The sequence below is a fragment of the Delphinapterus leucas genome, chromosome 10, assembly GCF_059928025.1.
Source record: "Delphinapterus leucas isolate spDelLeu-1000000601 "Yukka" chromosome 10, BTC_Dleu_Yukka2, whole genome shotgun sequence".
In the NCBI taxonomy this organism is placed as follows: Eukaryota; Metazoa; Chordata; class Mammalia; order Artiodactyla; family Monodontidae; genus Delphinapterus; species Delphinapterus leucas.
The window spans coordinates 60,865,879-60,888,998 of record NC_143138.1 but is presented as its reverse complement, the minus strand read 5'-3'; the positions used below and the strand labels follow the sequence as shown (position 1 = coordinate 60,888,998).

Genomic DNA, 23,120 nt, shown 5'->3' with positions numbered 1-23,120 from the left:
CCCCTCCAGCCATTGCTGACTGCACCAGGGGTAAAAGTGACTACTTCTAATATCATAGATTAGTTTGCCTGTTTTGAATTTTCTATAAATGAAATCACAGAGTATATACTCTGTCTGGTTTATTTTCCCCAGTATTGGGTATAAATTCATCCATGCTGTTCCCATGTAGTTGCTGTTGACTCCATCACTGCAAACTTCCACAATTTATCCATTCTCTTGTTTATGGCCTTTGGGTAGTTTCTAGTTTGGGGCTGTTACCAAGAAAGTGCTGCTATGAATATTTTTATTCACGCCTTCTGCTTTATAAATTATAAAGCAGGATACCAAGGCATAAAGACTACCCAATTTCTGAGCCCCTCCCTGTTCAGGTACTGTACCAAGAAAAGATTTCAAGGTTCTGCTTTTATGGAACTTATGTCAACTGGCACAAAACTACAACCTAAACGAATGGAAAAATCAGTTGAACAATTGCCATTATGATGATAGCTCTAAGGAAAACAAAAAGCTGAGCTAGAAAAGGGAGAAGCAGAACAACTGCAATTTTTTTATGAGGTAGTCAGGTTAAGTCTCAGAAGAGGTATCTAGAAAAAAATACAAGACGAAAGTTGCTACTGCTATTCAATGAGTATGAAGAGGGAAGGGCATTCCTGGCAGGGGAGACACCATGTACAAAAGTCACAGCACAAGACAGTTCTTGGTGGCCTGGTCAAGATCAGTGTGGCTGAAGAAGCACAATGGTGAAGGAGGGATGGCATAAGATGTGTTTGGATATAGGAACACATGATGCACGGCCTTGTAGGCCAGAGTAAGGAGTTTAGATTTTATTGTAAATACTGTAGAAAGCCACTAAAATATTTTATGTATTTACTTATTTATTTATACATATTCTGGACACAAGTCCCTTATCAGATATTTGATGTGCAAATATTTTCTGCTATTCTGTGGGTTGTCTTTTCATTTTTCTCTGTTTTGGCTGCGCAGCGTGGCTTGCAGGATCTTAGTTCCCCCACCAGGGATCAAACCTGTGCCCCCTGCAGTGGAAGTGTGGAGCCCTAACCACTGGACCACCAGGGAATTCCCTGAAGTACTTTAAAAAGAAAGTGATGTAAGAGGGAAGAGATAGGAAACATATGTATATGTATAACTGATTCACTTTGTTATAAAGCAGAAACTACACACCATTGTAAAGCAATTATACCCCAATAAAGATGTTAAAACACACACACACACACACACACACACACACACACACAAAGAAAGTGATGTGATCCGATTTACTTTTTAAAAAGATCCCTCTAACTGGTGAGCAGAGAACAGAGTAAAGGGAGCAATGGAGAAGGCAGGTCACTTAGAAAGCTGCTAGAACAGTCCTGGGAATATACACTGGCAGAGAGCTTAGAGGAAAGGACTGAAATACATCTGGGAATTGTCAGCACAATGATCAACACCTTAAGGATGAAAGTTAACATTGCCATATTGGGACAAAGATATATCCTGCGGGCGTTCTGATGTGATGCATCAAGGGCACGTCATTTCTACCAAAAAATGCATAATCTGAATCTAATCATGATGAAAACTACAACAAATCCACATTGAGAGAACGTCTACAAAACAACTAGCCTGTATTTTTAAATGTCAGTACTATGAAAGACAAGAAAAGATTTACTACAGATTTTTAAAGACTAGACGTGATAACTAAATACAAACTGTAACGCTTCATGAGATCATAGACCAGAAAGATTTTTTTTCATTTGCTGGAAATGACATAAATGGAACAACTGATAATATTTGAATAAGGAGTGCAGATTAAATAATAGACTATGTAGGAATTCCCTGGCTGATGATTCTGGGATTTCACTGCCGGGCCGGGTTCGATCACTGGTCGTGGAATAAGATCCCGCAAGCTGTGCCGTGGCCAAAAAAACACCCGAACACTAGGTTATTATTAATTTAATGAGTTCGACCACTGAACTGATTATGTAGAATAATGTCCTTGTTTTTAGGAAATATCACATTTAAGTGTGTAGAGATAAAGGAACATCATGTCTGCAATTTCCTCTCAAATGGTTCAAAAAATAAAAGATAAAGCAATGGTAAAATGTTACCACTTGGGGAATGTAAGTGAAACGTTTATGGGAATTATTTGTACCAGTTTTGTAACTTTTCTGTAAAGTCTGAATTATTTTAAGATGAAAGGTTAATAAAATTACTGGAGTCACTTACGGAAAGAAAAAATCTAGTATTAAGCCATCGGTAACATTTAGACAAAATTCGGGAGAGAACGTACTCAGTAGCGGAAGGAAAGATGCAAGAACGTTAAAATAGGAAGTCAAAAGGAATGAGGACAGAGTCACAACGGAAAGCACAGCTTCTGTGCCTTCACCCTTAAGTCTTAAGAGACAACCTCCCTACAAATTAACCCGCGGTATCAACTAAGCCAATCCAGCAATTCCAGTCCGGGAAATGGAGCGCGGCCTCCGCAAGCTCCAGCGAGCTCCGGCTTGTTTTCCCAGTGAGCATGCGTGCGCGTACGGGCGAACGTCCCAACCAATCGGTACCCACGTCGGCGTCTCGTGCATCGCAGGGGCGGGGCGGCCTTCTACACATGCGCACAGTAGGGTGGGCTTTCTTCCTTTTCCCCTAACGCCGCCAATATGGTGAGTGTCCCGGTCGTGGGCTCCGGGTCTGCCTGCCATGCTGTTTCATCTCTACTTGGGTTGGGGAGTGGAGGCGCGGAATGGCGCCCAGTGGGTCTTAGGTAGCGCGCGGTGAGGGTCCTCGGGTGGGCAGGACATGGAGTTGGCAGCTTTCCGGATGCGCGCCCGACGAGCGCGTGTGGGGCCCGGTAGGCCTGGCGCTGCCTGGGCCACGCGTGCGCGCTTCGGCCGCCTGCGTCGGACCGGTGGTGTGGCCAGTCGCTTGGCCCGGCCACTGGGGCCAAGCCGGGATGGGGCTGGTGATCCGACCGTGCAGGCCCCGTAGGCCAGCGGGAACTTGGCTTTTGCCGCCGCCTCTGCGGATTTCGTCTAAGTTCATGGCACCTGGGCGTGTTACCCTCAACATTCTTTTTCCCTGTTGTTAGCCACGCTGCCTTTAAGCTGCAAAGCCTTGCAAACTAGGGAGTATGTTTAATCATTTTCTCTCCTCCACCTCTCAATTTTAGGTGTTCAGGCGCTTCGTGGAGGTTGGCCGCGTGGCTTACGTCTCCTTTGGGCCTCATGCCGGGAGGCTGGTCGCGATTGTAGATGTTATTGATCAGAACAGGGTAAGTGCAAAGGAAGAGTGTCACAGCTTCACATGGCAGTGGATGGTATGCAGTGTAGATGATAATGGTAATTGTCCCAACAGCCGTCCTAGGATAGGAGTACTCCGGGTGGTAGCTTTATTTTAGGAAACCCAACGCAGATAGGGGTTAGGAGTACAGACTTGAATTGGTGGGTACTGCTGGGTTTGAGTAATACTTATGCTCCTTCAGCTAGGCAGAGTTTTTAACTAATTATGGTCTAAAACATAGGTGAGGTTTAAATCAGTTATTATGTTTAAAGCAAGTTTAGAACAAAGCCAAGCACACAGAAAGCCATTATTTGCTATTGTCACTATTAGAGCACCACAACTGAGGGATTGACCAAAGGCTGTGAATAATCATAAAGTTATTTGTTGGGAATGCAAGGGTTAAAAATTTTAAATTATATGTAGTTGGGTTTTATGCTGTGCTACTGTTGCTAAGTCTTTTTAACCTTTAAAGAAAAGAATTTAAATATAAGGATTTGATGATTCCGAAAGGAATAATGTATAGAATATTTGCATTTTGGATGCTGTTACCTTTTTACACTGAGATCCTTGATTTTACGTCTTCTAGGCTTTGGTGGATGGACCTTGCACTCAAGTAAGGAGACAGGCTATGCCTTTCAAATGCATGCAGCTCACTGACTTCATCCTCAAGTTCCCACACAGGTAACTATCCACCAACCGTCACCCCTCCCCTAGTTTTGTTAATGCTAGCAAAAGCTTGCTTATTTTAATTTAGAAATGTTTTTGCTATTTTGTTGTTTTTCTGTTGAGAACATAGTAAGCAGTGTGAAAGTGAGAGCAGTTTAGAAGAGGGATTTACATCGTAGAAGTGGACAGGCATTATTTACTTCTAAAATTCCCTGCGGTCCGGTAGCTCTCTGGTTTTCCCTTTTTCCAGATTTCCCATCCTTTTTCTTTTGTTCCCCTTTCTTTCAGGTTTTACACAACAAAAGCCTCCCTATATATGTGGCTCCCCCAACATATGTTAGTCCATTTTAGCTTCAGAACAAAACTACCGATTGTGTCTTGCAACTCTATCATTAGTTGAGCTTTTTGTATGTGTCGGCTATTAAGTATTTAACATACATCATCTCCTTATGACAGCCACAAAGAGGTTCTATTCCCAGTTGTTTGTAAGGGATTAAGGCATTCTGTGATTCTTGACATGATTTAGGTTATAGAAGTTAAACACTATGGTGTGTTGCTGTGCAATGACAGTTGTTTGCAATGGAATATGTGCTGTGACATATTACTAGTTTATTTTCTAAGCATACTGGGTTTTGATATTTGAAAGGAGTTTCAAAATGATTATAATTCCATTTTATGGTGTTTGAACACAAATCTTTATAAGCGTTATTGTACAAAATAAAAGCATAAGGCATGACGATTTACTTTACATCATTCTTTATGAAAAGGAAAATGCTTTCTACACATTCACTATTTAAGTGATATTATATACATGATCAGGTGATTTTTAAACCCACAAAGTGGAATGGTTTGCATATTTTTATTAAAATTGTGTTTGAGATTTTAAGACATCCTGGCTTAGTGAACACCGTTCAAACAAGTAAAAGATATTGATACATTGTGCCAGGTGGTGTGTTTTCTATGGAGACAACTAGAGCTGGAAGTAGAAAAAATGAGAAGGGTTCTTTTGGCATTTTCCTTATGCTTTTTTAATTTGAGGGGTATAAATTGCGCTTTTTCAGAGGATGAAAAGCTGTCCTTGGATCTGTGTGGCTTCAAAGATGATATCTATCTGTTTATTTATTTTATTTTTTGGCTACACTAGGTGTTAGCTGCGGCATGCGTGTGGGATCTGGTTCCCCGAGCAGGAATCGAACCTGGGCCCCCTGCATTGGGAGCACGGAGTCTTAGCCACTGGGCCACCAAGAATGTCCCAAAGATGATTTCTTAATCTATGGTATTGGCTCTTTCTAGTGCCCGCCAGAAGTATGTCCGAGAAGCCTGGGAGAAGGCAGATATCAATGCAAAGTGGGCAGCCACAAGGTGGGCCAAGAAGATTGAAGCCAGAGAAAAGGTAATGATTTAGAGTCATTTGAATTTGGACCTTTTCTGGGGAAGATTAGAAGGTGGTATGACAGAGATTTTTTTTTTCTTTTTTTTTTTAACAGAAAGCCAAGATGACAGATTTTGATCGTTATAAAGTCATGAAGGCAAGGAAAATGGTAAGTTTTTAATTAATTCAGGATTGTTGTATTCTAACGCTAAACTTGTTTGTCTGGTTAATTCTGCTTGCCTAAGCTTACAGACCAAAGTTGACTTATAGGACTCTTACACATCATAAGGGTTGTCTTCTATACATACATATTCCATACATATAAGATGGATATGTGTTTTGTATGCATATATGATAAACATTTCTATTGAAATTTTTCAGAGGAACAGACTAATCAAGCTTGAAGTTAAGAAACTTCAAAAGGCAGCTCTCCTGAAGGCTTCTCCCAAGAAAGCACTTGCTGCTAAGGGGGCAGCTACAGCAGCTGCTGCAAAGGTTCCAGCAAAAAAGATGACTGCTGCGGGTAAGAAGGCTCCAGCCCAGAAGGTTCCTGCCCAGAAAGCTGCAGGCCAGAAGGCAGCACCTCCTCCAAAGGCTCAGAAGTGTCAGAAAGCTCCAGCCCAGAAAGCACCTGCTCCAAAGGCATGTGGCAAGAAAGCATAAGAGGCTGTTATAAACAGAATAAAGGTTCTTTTTGACATGCTGGCAAATCTGTTTAATGTATGGATTAAAGTCTGTTACTGGGGCCGGGGTTATGAGGCAGATTGATGGTAGGGTTGTTAATGTTGTCATTGGAGAATCAGTTCCTTAGTCCCACTCTGCCCAGACTCAGTCATCACACAGTCATAAGTAATGTTCTCATGGGAAATCGTGATAATTAGACCACTGGGTTAATTTTTTTTCCCTTGTACAAATATATTTCCCATAAATAAGTAAAATCCCAGCTGCTTTTGATGCTCGAGTTTAGTAAATTTTCTTATAAAAATGAACTAGGAAAACAAATACATTATACATTGGTTCCTTAAAGTTTCTGGTTCCCAATCATTTCTAATCAAAAGCTGGCTTCTGAGCCTCACTGGAACAAGGAGGACAGCTCATTTTTGCTTGGTGGTATTAATAGGCAGGTGATACAGTGTAATAGTTTCTGTGATAGAGGAAATACAGGCAATTTTGGGTTACCTGTCCTTGTCTGAGGGGGTTGTCTAAAGTGGAATCTTCAGCTTCCACCCAAAAGAAAGATGGTGTAAGGGGAAGGGTGGTATGAACCTCAGGAATATAGAGGACTGGCCAGAGACCACTGGACCTGGAAGCCAGTTGTTGGGTCTGTGTTGGGCAGGTGGGGTGTAAGAAGCCATAGGGTGTTTTTAAATGGAGTGATACCTGAGATTCAGATCGTGTGCTGTTGAACTGAATGAAACCAGGCAACAAGAGTGGGAAGGTCAGATGGTGTCAAGCTTGGCCGTATTCCTTACCTTGACAAGAGTCCAAAATAAAGTGGCAATGGTGATGCCATTTGGTAGTCTTGATGTTGATGTAAATAAGTGATGTCTTCTACTAGTCTCTTGGTTTACCACTAGTGCTTCTGTCCCACCTTTTCTTGGATTAATTTTTTTTTTTTTTAAGTTTCATGAACTGCATTTTCTAGTATTCCAGGTAGCATTCATGAGTAATAAACTTTTGAATGCTTGCTTGTCAAAGTATTTTTATTGTGTGCTTATGAGTTTTTACAGCACATCTGATAGCGAATGTATGGGTTTTTTTGTTTTGCTTTTTCCCCCACACCATTTCTGTAATTCACACTTCAGTTAAATTCTGACCCTTAACTACCCAGGTGAGCCTCAGGTTAAGGGGTCTGCCCCGACTTCAGACGTCAATTGCAAGTCCCAGGCCTCCTGTACTTCTCACTGTGCAGCTGAAAATTGGAGTTCCCATGACTCCTTCCTTAGGTTTAACAGTTTATTACAGCTAAGGCTCATTGCAGAACTGGGAAATACGTTACCAGTTTGTCACAAAAGATAAAACTAGGGAACAGCCAAGTGGAAGTGCATGGGTCAAGGTGTGGGGGGAAGGGGCATACAGCTTCCCTGCCCTCACTAGCTTACCACCCTGCCAGCACCTTCATGTATTCATCCTGGAAGCTCTCTGAGCCCCCCATCCCTTGAGAGTTTTTGTGGAGTTTCATTAGGTAGGCACGTTTGTTAAAATATTGGCCATTGGTGATTAGCTAGATCTCCAGCCCCTCTCTGCTCCAGGCGGTGGGGGTTAGCATTCAAGCCACGTGGTCCCAGTCCCCTGGTGGATTCCTCTGGTGACGAGGACCCCCCAACTGTCACCCCCGAAGTTAGGAGCCCCCAGCTGCTGACTTACCAGGAAACACAAAGGCAGTCTCACTACTCCGGAGACTCCAAGGATTTTAGAAACTTCTTGTGTCAGAAAGAAGTGAAGACCAAACATTTTTTTAAAATTTGTTTAATTTTTAAATTTTTTGGCCGCGTGGCATGTGGTATCTTAGTTCCCCGATGAGGGATGAACCTGCGCCCCCTGCAGTGGAAGCGAGGAGTCGTAACCACTGGACCACCACGGAATTCCCCAAATATGTATTTGTTAAATCACAGTATTACAGCCTGTATCTGTGTGATAGTTTAGAACCAGAAGTTGTTATAAGTGCTTTGCATGAATTGACTGAGTCAGTTAATCCATTGAATTTATGAGTTTGGAACTATTACCATTCTCAACTGAAAAACTGAGGAAAAGGTTAGTAATTCGCACAAGGCCATACAGTGAATAAATGGTGGAGACAGGATTTGAACCTGGATAGTCAGACCCCTGACTTCATGATTTTAGGTCACAGTCCAGGCCATCAGCCACTAAAGTGGGAGAATGGGGCTTTACATGCATTAGGTTAAGTTGCTGCTAGCAAATCTTAGCGCCAGAACTCGAAGCATCACAAGAAGTATAACGTCATCACAAGTGGTAACTGTCCTTGAGGAAGTGATCGTCAACTTGGGGTGAGCAGCCATAGGAAAGAGCCGGTGCGGGAGCAGTAGTCTGAGGTCTGGCTTGGGGGAACCATGGAGAAGGGCCAGCCTCCCGGCTTCCTAGAGAGGCGCCCAGGGCGCCGTCCCGGAGCGCTTCCGCCTTGGCTCTGTTCGGCTGGGCTGCCGGCACTCAGCGAGCGGCTGGGGATTACGCGACCCTGCTCCCCAGTGGCCCAGCCCTCCCCATCCGGAGCTCGGGCGTCAGGACCTGGCACTCGCTGCGGAGGGGCCCTCGGGGCGCCACGAGCCTGGTCCCAGCCTTCTGCCGGAGAGGCGCGATAGACCTTCCTGCCTCGAAGAGCCGCCCGGATCTCCTCTGATTCGCGGTACTCAAGGTGGGGTCAGGTGACGTTTGGGGTCGCCTGCTTCCCAGGGTGGAGTGTCCAGATGTGGATGTGGTCTCCGGTCCGCATCGCCCACTGGGACGTTGAGCGTCTTAGCTTTTCCTCCCGGGGTCGGAACACCCCTTGCATTTTTTTCCGCAGCCGGTGCAGAGGTCCACGGACCCCTTTTACCCTACTTTCTCTCCAGAAGCTTGTTTAGAGTCTGCCATTCATGATCAGTAGAAGCATTCAGTGCAGACTACTTAGTAATGCATTCACAGTGGGTCAGGGATTTTCTTAAAAACCATGAATACACTGCAGTCCTTGACTCTTGCTTCAGAGATTCTTTCTAGGAATTTACATCCTCACCAGGCAAATTTATAGAGTGTACAAAGGAGCAGTTGCAGCACACCATGAATCCCTAGCGAGGGTGCAATGAGGCCATCCACAGTGTCCTAAGAGTATGTTTCCGAGGATAGTGGCGAGGAGACTGAGGGAGGAAGAGGTGGCAAGTGTGGGAAACAACACAGGGTCAGTCTCATTGTGGTTCTTTCTCCTCTTAGCTCTGCAGGTTCTTGCTTTTCCAAACAGAGAGGGCACCGCACGAAGCCAGGGGTCATCAGCCATGCTCCAGAAATGGTCCCAGGTGAGCTGAGCTTTCTTCCAGCTTTCCATATTCAAAACAGATATGAAAGGGCTTTACAGGACCCATAGCCTGCCTTGGACAGTCCTGTGCTTAGCTTTGCATCCATCAAAGAGTGTGGCAAAGGAGTGTGTTAGGGGAGTTGATGAGGGAGAGTAGGATAAACTTGGGAGGATCAGGTTGGGAAAGAGGGGAGCACCGGCCAAGAAATTCTCCTAGAAACTGAGAATCTACGTCCATGCAAACTGCAAGTACGGTGCACAGATGAGCAGCTTTGGTCTTACTAGGGGGCTCATTAGAAAGGCAGAACCTCAGATCTCCTGAGTCAGAAGATACATTTGTACAATATCTGGGGAATTAATGGGCAAGTTAAAATTTGGGGAGTGCCAGTCTGCGTGACAATACACAGAGGAAGGCTGCCTCCTAAGATTAAACAGGCACGCCCATAAGAGGAGTTTACTCTGCAGACCACGGAGTCAGGGTGCAATGAAGCCCAAACAGGGAGCATTGGAGGATGTGGATTGATGAAGGAGGTGAATTCTTGGAGGAATGCTGAGTTTGGAGCTGAAGCCAGTGCCTCTAGCCCATTGCAAAGACTGCAGCTTAACCTGCGTAAGAGGCTGTATCCATTGTTGGCACAAATTCATGCAGCATTGGAGGAAGTTTTCCCTCCAGAGTTTTCTTAGTGGTACAGGATAATTTCAGTAAATTTTTCTCCAGAGTGCTACATCATGTAATGAGAAAGCTGGGTATATCATGTAATGGATGTATCATATAATGAGAAAGGTCCATCCCAGAAACTTAAGAGCAATGTGTACTTGGTTCATTTTTCTGGACACTGGACCATCCACTTCTGTTTCAGCACTTAAGCCAACATTCGTTCTGTGTCAGGAAATGTTTAAACAACTTTGGGGACAGTCTGTTCTCTCCAAGTGCTTTGTCTGGACTATAGTAGTCATGGGGGATTATTTTCCACTAAGAGAACCCCAAGCGACAGTCGCTTAAACAAGATAGAAGCTTCTCTCTCACAGCAAAGAAGTCTGGGAGAGGCAGCCTAGGGCTAGTGTGGCAGCTCCACTGTCATCACACATCCAGGTCCTTTATTTTTTTAATAAATTACTTTCGTTTTTAAAATTAATTATTTATTTTCGGTTGTGTTGGATCCTCGTTGCTGCGTGCGGGCTTTCTCTAGTTGCAGCGAGTGGGGACTACTCTTCGTTGTGGTGTGCGGGCTTCTCGTTGCGGTGGCTTCTCTTGTTGCAGAGCACGGGCTCTAGGCACACGGGCTTCAGTACTTGTGGCATGTAGGCTCAGTAGTTCTGGCTTGCAGGCTCTAGAGCGCAGGCTCAGTAGTTGTGGGTCACGGGCTTAGTTGCTCCGCAGCAGGTGGGATCTTCCCAGACCAGGGCTCGAACCCGTGTCCTCTGCATTGGCAGGCAGATTCTTAACCACTGCACCACCAGGGAAGTCCTCCATGTTCTTTCCGTCTTTCTGCTCCACTGTCCTAGCACTGGCTCTCATGCCAAAGGTTACTTCATGATCCAAGGTGGCTGCTTGATTTCCAGCTGTCATATGCATTCCAGCTAGAAGAGATGCTAAAAACTCAAACCTCTCAGCTGAGTTGCTCTCTTTTAGGACCTCTTAGAGGTGAGATAGATAGATAGATATATAGATAGATATGACTGTCAGCCTTTGCTCCAGTCTCTATGAGAAACATTTGTTATTTGGAATCTTTTAGGAAGTTCCCCTAATCTCATCTGTGGTTGTAATAAGTGCTGAGATTTATATAACATCATGTGCCAGGTGATGTTTGCTTTACACATATTAATTCATTCCATCCTTACAAGAGCCCCATAAGCTAGGTACTGCTATTATCCCAGTTTTCCAAATGAAGAAACTGAGGCACAAAAATTAAGTGTCTCATCCAAGTTCATACAGCTAATGGCTATAGGGATGGGATTTGAACCTAGGGAGTCTGGCTCTAGAGCAGGGTTTGTCAACCTCAGCGCTGTTGACATTTTGGGCCAGGTAACCCTTTGCTGTGGGGGACCCTCCTGTGTCCCCCACAGTAACATCCATCCCTGGCCTCTACCCACTAGGTGCCAGTAGCATCACCACCACCCGACAGTTGTGACAACTAAAACCATCTCCAGGCATTGCCACATATTCCCTGTTGAGCACAGTATCACCCCCACCCCGCCCCCCATTGAGAACCACAGCTCTAAAGTCTGTGCTGTTAGCCGTCATGCTGTGCTGCTCTGTTATCTGCTTCCCACAGAGAGGAATCTGCAACGCTGTTGATTTAATAATGGAGAAGGAGGAAGTACTAGCAAAGGACCAAAGCAGAGTGATGAGAGATGGAGCCGGATGTTGAGAAGCTGAATGTTGCAGAGAACAAAGAACGAAGGATGCGTCGATAATTAGAGAGGAGAGGAGGGTGGAAGCCATAATGTGAAGGAAGAAGATCAGGACCATGGTCTCAGCTGTTGACTCTCAAGGAAGTAAAGACAGAATATTACATTCAGGATCAGCAAAGTGTCTGTTCTCTCCACTGTTCAGTAAGGGAGCCACTAGCTACAGGTGCCTATTTAAATTAAAATTAGAAATCTAGTTCATCAGTCACACTAGCCATGTTTAGATTTCCTGGTCAAGGTGTTATCTGATTTCTTCACTGTACAGTTATTATTTTCCCCTTGCAACTGATAAATCCGTTGGGAAACATTTAAGAGCATGAACATATCCTGCTTCTCATCAAAATTTCCGCCTAGATTTAGCATCCAGCGATGGTTCTTGTCTGAACCAATCTTTATAATGATGGCTTGTAAAGTATCGGATGGCTCCGATACTTCTTTGGTTATTTCTTCCACCCATAAGGGACTAAGAACAAAGAGACGGTTGTTGTCATGACAGACTGGGATAGGTGACAGTGTGGTTCAGGGAGAGATATTATAGTAGGACTAATTTATGTAAGTGGTCAGTTCATTTTGAAATTTTTGCTCCTTATTCAACCTTGTAATAAATACTCAGATAAAGAGGTCTCACTTTTGTCTATTTGAAAGTGCTTACTATCACTGATCCCCATCATCTAGAAATGGGAATAATAATTCTGACTTCACAGATGTGTTCTAAGGATTGAGCTAATTGATGTGAAAGTAACTGACACGGGACAAGGCACAATGGCCTAAACAAGCTATGACTTTCCTTCTCCCTTGGGAAGGTGGAAACGGCCCCAGTGAGAGGCAGGAAGAGACACACCTGGTGAAGAGGACAGTGTTGGCAGGTCGGGCAGAGCTTAGGTGATCAGGGACAGGTCCATGTTGAAGAATGGAGACTGCCTTTCTGTCCCTGGAGTCAGATGTGTTAGGAAAGGAGAAGGTGACATTGCCTTCATAGGACAAACAGCTTCCTAATAAGGCAAGATGTTGGGAAGAGGAAGAATCGCCCCTCTGTCTATACTAAAAGATATGGAGGGGGCCGTCCAGAGAGGAACTGAGTGGGAGGCCCTGATGGGGGCTTCAGAATGGGTGGAGCCTGGGCAAAAGATACCTGCTGTGGTCATTTTAGAAAACATGCCAGAACGATGGACCCAGCCCATGGAAGCAGACGCAGGGTTGCTGTGATCACCAGGCAGACAGCAGTAGGTGCTGCACTGTGTGCTTGGGATGACAGTAGTGGGACCCCAGAGGCAAGCACATTGAAAATGCGGATGCTGGCTGAGGGCTGTGCCTGACTGGGGTGCTGTGTGGCTCTTCTTCCCAGTACACACCCTCCCTAGGGCTCAGAGCCATGGACTCCAGGAGATTCTTCCCTGGAGTTCAGGCCGCTCCCTCTGTCCCATCCAGGGCTTGAGCAGGAACCTGTTGTTTCAGGAATCAGTGAGCTTTGAGGACGTGGCCGTGTACTTCACCCGGAACCAATGGGCCAGCCTGGACTCTGCGCAGAGGACCCTGTATAGGGAGGTGATGCTGGAGAATTATGCAAACGTAACTTCCTTGGGTGAGTCCTCCTTCCTTCCTAAAACTCAGCTTTTGCCATTGTGGGCTCCTGGTTTCCTCCTTAATGGATCTGGGATCTCTAATACTACCAGGATTGATGCTCCATGAGCTGAGCTCCCCAATCCCCAGTTGTAGGAGTAGCTGCTGGAGAAAGATCTGGGTTTACTTTGGTTTTTTTGTGTTTTTTAAAAATTATTATTTATTTGTCTGTGCCAGGTCTTAGTTGCGGCATGTGAGATCTTCAGTTGTGGCATGCAGGATCTTTAGTTGCAGCATGCGTGATCTTTAGTTGCATGTGAAATCTTTAGTTGTGGCATGTGAACTCTTAGTTGCAGCATGTGGGATCTAGTTCCCTGAGCAGGGACCGAACCCGGGCCCCTGGCATTGGGAGCGTGGAGTCCTAGCTACTGGACCACCAGGGAAGTCGTCACTTTGGTTTTAAACGAGACTTCTTGGGAATTCCCTGGCAGTCCAGTGGTTAGGACTCCATGCTTTTACTGCCGAGGGCACGGGTTCAGCCCCTGGTCGGGAAACTAAGATTCCCACAAGCTGCAAGGTGTGGCCAAAAAAAGACTTCCCCTCTTTCCCTGTGGGAACTCTCCTGGGAGGGGCTTTGCTCTGGGCACAGAGCACTGAGAAGGTTCCATGTTTGTTCCTTCACTCTTTCAGTTCCCTGGAGGAGACTCTGGCCCCATCTCCTCTGTGTGAGAGTCTCCTGGGGCTCCCCCATACACACTTCCAATGACAATGGGAACTTCCTTTGTTCTCAGAGCCAGACTAAACTTCCTCCTGAGCAAAACAGTTTGAGCCCTCCTTACACCCCAGAATCTCTCCATACTGGCCTCACTTCATCTCCTAGAACATCACTTCTTTTTCCACCTGGTAAAGCAGAGGGTGGGCTGAGAGGGGTCAGAGGAGACTCTCCTCAGCTTCCTGTTCCTTTTCTTTCTCCTTCAGCAGCATTTCCGTTCCCCAAACCAGATCTGATATTCCAGCTGGAGCGAGGGAAAGCACCAGGGGGCCTGGATCCCTGGACACCCATCAGGAGAGAGGTGAGAGGTGTCTGCACAGGTAAGCAGAACCTACCATGTTCCTCTTCAGCTTTGCCTCCTTCGGTCTTTTAATGATTTAACATGAAAAAGGTTCCCTTGCTGGAGTTTCAGACCCAAACTGGAAAAGACGAGTCCAAACATTTCATTTTCTGTCATTTTTCTTTGTAAAACTAAAGGATTTCAAACCTTTTGTAGTGAAAATAGGTTTCTGTTGGTCAACTTAAGAATATAAACAGAATAGAGTAAGAACTTGTTTCTGTAAGAATATTTTATATGGGTGTGTGTGAAACTGTACAGGAGAATGGAATGTTTATGAATTCCTGAACACTAAGTTATAAATTAGCTTTTGGAAGAAAGCCTGTTTATTTTGGGGAGTGTTTTTTCTACTTCTGTAAAAAATGCTCTTGGCATCTTGATAGGGATTGCATTGAGTCTATAGATGACTTTTGGTAGTATTGATATTTTAACAATATTAGTTCTTCCAATTCATGAACACAGGATATCTTTCCATTTATTTGTGTCTTTTGATTTTTTTTTTCCCTCAATACCTTGTAGTTTTCTGAGTAGATATCTTTCACTCCCTTGGTTAAATTTGTTCCTAAGTATTTTATTGTTTTTGATGATGTTGTAAATGGGATCAATTTCGTTATTTCTCAGAAAACTCATTGTTAGTTTATAGAAATTATTCAGATTTTTGTATGTTAATTTTATATCCTGCAACTTTACTGAATTCATTGATTAGATCAAACAGTTTTTTGTTGAGTCTTTAGAATTTTCTATATATAAAATCATGTTATCTGCAAATAGAGACAATTTTGTTTCTTCCTTTCCATTTCTGGTACCTTTTATTTCTTTTTCTTGCCTGTTTTCTCTAGCTAGGATTTCCAGTATTGTATTAAATAGGAGTGGTGAGAGTGGGCACCCTTGTCTTATTCCTGATCTTAGAGGAAAAGCTTTCAACGTTTCACCCTTGAGTATGATGTTAGCTGTGGGCATGTCATTTATTATGTTGAGATATGTTCTTTCTATGCCTAATTTGTTAAGAGTTTTTATCGTGTATGGATGTTGAATTTTGCGAAATGCTTTTTCTATATCTATTGAGATGATCATACGATTCTCTTCTTTCATTCTATTAATGTGAAGTATTGGTTGGTTTGCAGAAAGCATGATTGGGAATGAGTGGCTTCCTTTCTTGAAAGATATTGAATTGAAGTAAATGTAAAGAACCATCCAGAGATTTGGTGTATAGCCTTTCTCATTCAATTGGCCCTGTTCTTATACTCTCTCAATCGCTAATGCTATTCAGAACCTCTGTAAACCAAATGCCCCTTTATTATTCACCCACACTCTGTTTTCATCAGTACCTTTAGGTTGACTCCAGCACTTCAGGTGACCTTGATGAAACCCTTTCCCAGGGACCCACCTGCAATTGTCAGTGTCTCCCTTTGCCACAGCTACACATTATTTAGTTAGCCTGCCAGCAGCTTTAAACCAGCATTGTCCAGTAAAGCTTTCTACAGTGATGCAAGTGTTACATATCTGCACTCTCCAATATGGTAGCCGTTAGCCACATGAGCACCTGAAATATGGCTAATGCAGCTGAGGAACTGAATTTTTAATTTCGTTCCATTTTAATTAATTTAAATTTAGGTAGCCACATGTGGCTAGTGACCACCTAATCAGACAGTACAGCCTAAAACCATGAAAAAACAGCCTCCAACTGTCTCTTTTAGTTTCTAGATCAGTGGGTTTCAAACCCTAGTGTGCATCAGAATTACTTGCAGGGCTTGTTAAAACACAGACTGCTGGACACCACCTCCAGAGAGCCTAATTTGGCAGATTGGGGTAGGGCCTGAGAACCTGAATTTCTAACAAGCTCCCAGATAATGATGGTCCTGGAACCACACTTTGAGGACCACTGTTCTTGAGAATCTTGAACTGTGTTTTTAAAATTCTGGGTTGCAACTCCTCAATGAGTTGTGCTCAGCATTTAAAAATTAGACTAGACTGTGCTAGGCTTAAATAAAATAGACCAAACTTGTATAAAATCTGTCATACGTTCATTACTCTTATTAAGGGTATCATTCTGCGAAACTTTTGTTTCTGTTTCAGTTTTGTACGAGTGTATACGTTTTTGTGTGGAAGCATGTGTGTACTGAGTGAGTCATGGTCAAAATAACTCAAGAAACACTAAGCTAGAAGTTTCACTTTTGGTGCCTGAAAAGGCAAAAACGGCTTCCCTGTTGTAGTGCCACCAGTGAGAGTGTGGGTCCCCCTTGCCCGCCAGTTGCCTTCTCCAGTCCTAGAAGGGTCTTGACTAGCCATGTCTTTTTTCCTTTCATGGGTAAGTCTCTCTCCCAGGGGACAGCACATAGGTTTTGAAATTACGGTACTTTTATGAAGCCCTCACAACCGGCAGTGGTACAAACCGTTTTTGCCCCAGTCAGACTTGCTATAAAGCACATCTCCTTAAAGATTACAGAATACTCTAAAGCATTTAGAGTTTCTTGCCTTGACAGGGCCTTGAGATCCACTGTTATGGACAGCATCTCCCAGCCCTCTGGACGCTGTGTGGCATGAGAGCTGCTTACCCAGCTCTCTTTACTGTAATTCAGAGATCTCCTTCCTCTACCTCAGCTCCCTCTGCTTTCCCTTTTTTTTTTTTTGGCTGCTCTGTGTGGCTTGCAGGATCTTAGTTCCCCAACCAGGGATTGAACCCAGGCCCACAGCAGTGAAAGCACTGAGTCCTAACTACTGAACCACCAGGGGATTCCCTCCCTCTACTTTTCTTAATTCCTTTCTATTCCAGCAATTTCTCCACCCCATTCCCATTTTTCTTCTTCCATTCGTCTCCATTAACAGTTTCTGCTGTCTGCACTGGTTTTGTTGTCTTAATGCCATTGCTTTCCTTCTCCACCTCCAGTATTTTTTTTTTTTTTTTCTGTACGTGGGCCTCTCACTGTTGTAGCCTCTCCCGTTGTGGAGCACAGGCTCCGGACGCACAGGCTCAGCGGCCATGGCTCACGGGCCTAGCCACTCCGCGGCATGTGGGATCTTCCCGGACCAGGGCACGAACCCGTGTCCCCTGCATCGGCAGGCGGACTCTCAACCACTGCACCACCAGGGAAGCCCCACCTCCAGTGTTTTTAACTGTTCCTTCAGGGCACCATCAGGAGGCTATGTCTCCCTCCAAAAAGTATATATGTCCTGGGAAAGCTAGTACTGCTTAATCCCTTTCTCCTTCTAGCATAAATAAGTGACTGTTATGTTTTCTTTTTTCTTTTCCTTTTTTTTTTCTTTGATACCTTTATCTTTATGTAATGCCCTTCTTTGTTTTTTTGTCACAGTCTTTGTTTTAAACTATATTCTCTCTGGTATGAGTATTGCTACTCCAGCTGGTATGAGTATTGCTACTCCAGCTTTCTTTTTGTTTCCACTTGCATGGGATATCTTTTTCCGTCCCTTCACTTTATCTGTGTGTGTGTGTGTATTTATTTATTTTAATTTTTACTTTATATTGGAGTATAGTTGATTAACAGTGTTGTGTTAGTTTCAGGTGTACAGCAATGTGATTCAATTATATTATGTTTTCTTTTTATCATGCTAGGTTGTAAAACCAAGACTGAGAATGGAGGGCAAACTCCAGAGCTGAGCATTTCTAAAGGACCAGAGTCACACAGACCGATAATGGAGGTACTGCTGGTGGATGTTCCCCAGCACCCTCACTTTGAGAACAGCTTAGAGAAGCTGAAACTGTATGACACGGGGAAGAAAACAAACTCAAAGAATGGCGATTTCACAGATTTGCCAGTCCAGGATCATACATCTTCCACTGTTGAAAGAGAAGAGATAGCCAGACAACTGGAAGGAAGATGTGGTGTCCACACACATCTCATTGCAAAGCAGGGCCTCCCTAGAGAACAGGTATTTTATAAATGTGGTGAGTGTGGCAGATATTTCAACCAACGTTCAGACCTTCACCAGCATCAGAGAATTCACACGAATGAGAAGCCCTACAAATGCAAAGAATGTGGGAAAGCCTTCAGATATAACTCAAAACTGTCACGGCACCAGAAAATCCACACTGGGGAGAAACCGTACCCGTGCCAGGAATGTGGACAAGCCTTCAGTCAAAACGCCCACCTCCTTCAGCATCAGAAACTCCATGGGGGAGAGAAACCCTATGAATGTAGGGACTGTGGGAAAACCTTCAGCTACAACTCAAAACTTATCCGGCATCATCGAATCCACACTGGGGAGAAACCCTTTAAATGTAAGGAATGTGGGAAGGCCTTTCAGTGTAGCTATGACTGCGTCATCCATGAGCGAATCCACACTGGGGAGAAGCCATACGAGTAAGGAGTGTGGGAAAAGCTTCAGCTCGAATTCAGTCCTGATTCAGCATCAGAGAATCCACACTGGGGAGAAACCTTACGAATGTAAAGAGTGCGGCAAGGCTTTCCACCGGAGTTCGGTATTTCTCCAACACCAGAGGTTCCACACTGGGGAAAAACTCTATAAGTGTCATGAATGTTGGAAAACTTTCAGTTGTAGCTCACGCTTTATAATACATCAGAGAATCCACACCGGGGAGAAACCTTATGAATGCCAGGAGTGTGGGAAGGCGTTCAATCAGAAAATCACCCTGGTTCAGCACCAGCGAGTTCACACTGGGGAGAAACCTTACGAGTGTAAGGTGTGCGGGAAATCTTTCAAATGGAGCGCAAGTTTCATTCAGCATCAGAAACTGCATACTAGGAAGAAACCTGCCCAAGTTACAGAGCGGTCCCTGGTTAAGCCCCACTGCCCCACTTCAGTGCTCTCCCCTCCGCCTCCCCAACATGCGAACCCTGCCCCAGCCATGCCAGGGTCTCCCCCGTCTTCTCCACGTGCAGTGCTGCTTCCTCCCTCTGTGCCTCTCTTCATTCTGCTCCCCTCATCTGAAATGGCCAAGTCTTCACCTGTCCAAATCATGCATTTCTTTCAGGATCTTGCTTCTCCTGGGAAGTCATCCCCTCATAGCCTGAACCCTTTATCTCATTCCCCCTGAGCTCCCTCATGTTCTCAACTCCATTTTCCCTAGGGTAGCAGACTTTCCTCTGGTCTCCTAGTCATGTCTTTAATGATACTCTTCTGGTCTTCCATAAGTAAATCATTATTGTTTTCCCAGCTCCATTTAAGTTTCATGCTTAAGGACCGTGTTTGATTACCCTCTTCTATCCCCCGGGTAGCAAACGGTAGTATATATATATATATTTTGGGGGGGGGCATGCCTCACAGGTTGCAGGATCTCAGTTCCCTGACCAGGGATTGAACCCGGGCCACAGCAGTGAAAGCCGGGAATCCTAACCCCTAGCCCACCAGGGAACTCCCTGTAGTATTTGCTCTTTATCATGCCCAGTTTTGGCCTACCATCAGTCTGCTCCTGCCTTCTGGGGCTACTAGAGTTGGAAGAGTTGGCAGAACATTTTGGGCTTTAGGGGGATGTCATTACAATGAGATGAGCCATAGTAATTCAACAAGTAGGGAAAACGCAGAGTCTGTGGGAGGAAGTAATCAGAAAAAGTATCCAATGATTACCTTCAGTATTTAAGGAGCACCATTTGGTGGGGCCAGTAGCAAATTTCATTGTGGGGAATCTGAGCCTTGGATTTTCTATTACCTTGATAATGACCATTATGAGGATCTTGTGTAACTAAGCTATAGTGCAAGGAAATAATCAGTGACAAGAATATGATTGAAAGGGGATGTGCTTTTTCTGTTTGGGTTTCTTTGCTGTTCCCGTCCATATCATTGTTTACTTTTAGTGCCCACTCAACTATGTAGGTACAAAAAGTGACTTGGGCTTGTGCAATTGAGGGCAGGTGCCTGGGTGTATATCTAAATTATACATGGGGTGATGCTGTTGGCATCACTCTGGGGAACACCAGAGGGAAGGAGAAGAGAAACCCAACAGTGACTTGCTGTAGCTCCTGCCTTAGAAGAGAGCTCATTCCTGATCAGTTACCATATGTGCCTCAGCCTGTTATCACACCTACTCCATGTCCCCTATCATTCATTTGTGAGGGGTGGTGCTTTTGAATTAATTTCCTAATGAACGACTTTGGTAACACCAAAAAGAAGAGTTTAAAGGACGCTAATCTTACCAGATGTTATGATCTCACTGGCTTGGCCACACTGTCCATCCAGTGGTTAGAGGCCCTGACCTTTCTCAGAATCACTGCTTCAGGACAGTGTAGTGACGTGGAAGGGTACTTTAAATAATTACATGGGGATAAGTACTAAGAAAAGGATACATACATTGTCATTATAACACCATAAAATTGTCTCTAAGGGTGGGCAAAGAAAGATGGTTTTGGTTTTGGTTTTGGTCAGGCTTATTGAGATATACTTTATAGACAGTAAAATTCACCCTTTTAAAGTATACAGTTTGGTGAGTTTTGACAACTGAATACATTTGTGTAACCAAGATACAGAAAAGTTCTATTACCCCAAAAAGCTCCCTCAGCACAGGGAGAAAGTTAAAAGGTTGGCAGGATGTTAAGGATATTTTCTTTATTTTTATTCCTTGATAAAGTTTGTGCAATACATAGAATTCAGGGGACTAAAAGGCAGAAACCAAACTTACTTACCCAGCTGTGGTCAGAGCTTCCAGAATATGCAAAGATGCCTCATCCAGAATCATTGTTAAGAAAAGCAATCAAAATATAGGAAAATGACAATAACTGTGGTTTCTTTATCATACATATTTCTGACACATGCACACATATATATGTGTGTATGTGTGTGTGTGTCAAAAACATAATATATATTTATATGTAATATGTGTGTATCTATATGTATGTGTGTGTACATATATGTGTGTAACTATGTAAATTTTGTCCTATTTATTTTCCTAAAACACCATTAAACAGGAAGGGGCTCCTGGGAGGATTATAGCAAGGAAGGGCACCTGGGAGGATTATAGCAAGGAAGGGTGGGGGTGAGAGACTCTAAACTAGCCAGACTTCAGAAAAGGGGAACTTCTAAATATAGTTTGGAAGGGAGCAGATTATACCATGAGAAGAAAGCAAGGAGTGAGGGAAAAGTAAACAGATCTGCTCTGGGCTGAAAGTGGCTTTTGAGTGCTCACAACAAAGAGATTTATGGGTTTCTGACTTTGGTGACTTTTATTTTCTCATTTATTTCTTCCTTTATTCATTAATTCAACAGGCATTTAGAGCTTTTTCCTGTTGTTAATTGAATGTTATTACACAGCCTCCACAGCACCTACTAGGTGCTGAAAGGTGAGCGACGTGCTGTCCTTTCTGATGCAGGGACCAGCATTGCCAGGTGTCTGGCACTTAATTAGACACTCAGGAGTTTTTTTGAAAAGGGCCATAATGTAGCTCACAGAAAGGACACGTGTAAAAATAAACTCACACATAACTTAGTGTTCTGGGGCTTCCCTGGTGGTGTAGTGGTTAAGAATCCGTCTGCCAATGCAGGGGACACAGGTTCGAGCCCTGGTCCGGGAAGATCCCACATGCCACAGAGCAACTAAGCCCGTGCACCGCAACTACTGAGGCTGCATGCCTAGAGCCCGTGCTCCACAACAACAGAAGTCACCACACTGAGAAACCCGCACAGCGCAACGAAGAGTAGACCTTACCGCAACTAGAGAAAGCCCATGCACAGCAATGAAGACCCAATGCAGCCAAAAGTAAATTAAATAAATTAAAAAAACTTAGTATTCTTTCAGGAGTTTCTATTTTCTCTGAAAGTGAAATAACATTATAACCAGCTGACTGCCCCACGCCCCCCAATTTGCATGAGGACTGCCTGCTTCCCTCTGGAAAGGTATGTGGGTGTCATTTTACCTGAGTTAATTCAGTTTTGAGACTTTTACCTTTACCAGTGACTTGGCTTAGTACGTTATGTAGGACTCTGTTTCAGAATAGCAGAGACCTACTTGAATTAACTAAAATATACTTAATTTATTATAAGGACTCCTGTGTGCATCCTGACATCCAAGGGCAAGATTGCAGCCAGGAGGTCCGGGGGCTGGAAACCCAAGCAATCAGAACCACAGGCGGCACAGTTGGGCTGAGTGTCAGCAGGCTCCTCGCTTCCCATCTCCTCTCCCCTCTTGGAATTCCTATTTTCTTCATCCCCAGGCACAAGGCAGAAGTTGCCACAGGTCCTACAGTTTACAACTCCACTCCAGGGACCAGCCCGAATTGAGACTCTCCCAGACTTAATTCCAAATTCCTAGGAGAGTCTGAATTGCCCAGTTTCGGTGTTCACTTCTGGCCTACTCTCCTCTGGTGGGGGGTTGGGGGGGTGGTTCATACAGTGTAATGAGGCTGCTGGGGCCCCACCCTGTGGTAAGGGGGCAAATATCCAAAAGGTATCTGTTGCTGACTTCGATTACAATCTTTTCCCTCATTTCTATTGCTGTATGTCTCCTGGCAACGAAGATAACTTAAGGATATTTTTTTCCCTACAGCCTGGAATCTTTGGGCAATTTATCTTTTTTTTTTTTGCGGTACGCGGGCCTCTCACTGCTGTAGCCTCTCCCGTTGCGGAGCACAGGCTCCGGACGCGCAGGCTCAGCGGCCACGGCTCACGGGCCCAGCCGCTCCGCAGCATGTGGGATCTTCCCGGACCAGGGCACGAACCCGTGTCCCCTGCATCGGCAGGCGGACTCTCAACCACTGGGCCACCAGGGAAGCCCTGGGCAATTTATCTTTGATAGTCTTCCATTGGATGTGTTGAT

At 44.4% G+C, this 23,120-nt stretch overlaps 2 protein-coding genes across 2 annotated transcripts; both read left to right on the top strand.

The window, feature by feature from the left end:
- The first annotated feature begins 2,567 nt into the window (after positions 1 to 2,567).
- On the top strand, positions 2,568 to 6,021 carry RPL14 (ribosomal protein L14). The gene is made up of 6 exons (XM_022563699.3): positions 2,568 to 2,657; positions 3,164 to 3,265; positions 3,860 to 3,954; positions 5,233 to 5,332; positions 5,427 to 5,480; positions 5,693 to 6,021. Exons 1-6 carry the CDS (start codon positions 2,655 to 2,657, stop codon positions 5,972 to 5,974), a joined length of 636 nt encoding a protein of 211 aa, XP_022419407.1. The 5' UTR covers positions 2,568 to 2,654; the 3' UTR covers positions 5,975 to 6,021.
- Positions 6,022 to 8,414: 2,393 nt separating this feature from the next.
- ZNF619 (zinc finger protein 619) lies at positions 8,415 to 23,032 on the top strand. Its single transcript, XM_022563643.2, is given in 6 exon segments — positions 8,415 to 8,684; positions 9,236 to 9,318; positions 13,185 to 13,311; positions 14,268 to 14,381; positions 17,970 to 18,717; positions 18,719 to 23,032. Coding segments are annotated over 5 exon segments (1,704 nt in total). The 5' UTR covers positions 8,415 to 8,684; positions 9,236 to 9,297; the 3' UTR covers positions 19,413 to 23,032.
- Positions 23,033 to 23,120: the final 88 nt, after the last annotated feature.

Bases quoted from the DNA above. Each gene is read 5' to 3' on its own strand.
- RPL14 (XM_022563699.3), top strand. The intron at 3,955-5,232 runs GTAACTATCCAC...GGCTCTTTCTAG, and splicing joins ATCCTCAAGTTCCCACACAG to TGCCCGCCAGAAGTATGTCC. The intron at 5,333-5,426 runs GTAATGATTTAG...TTTTTTTAACAG, and splicing joins AGATTGAAGCCAGAGAAAAG to AAAGCCAAGATGACAGATTT.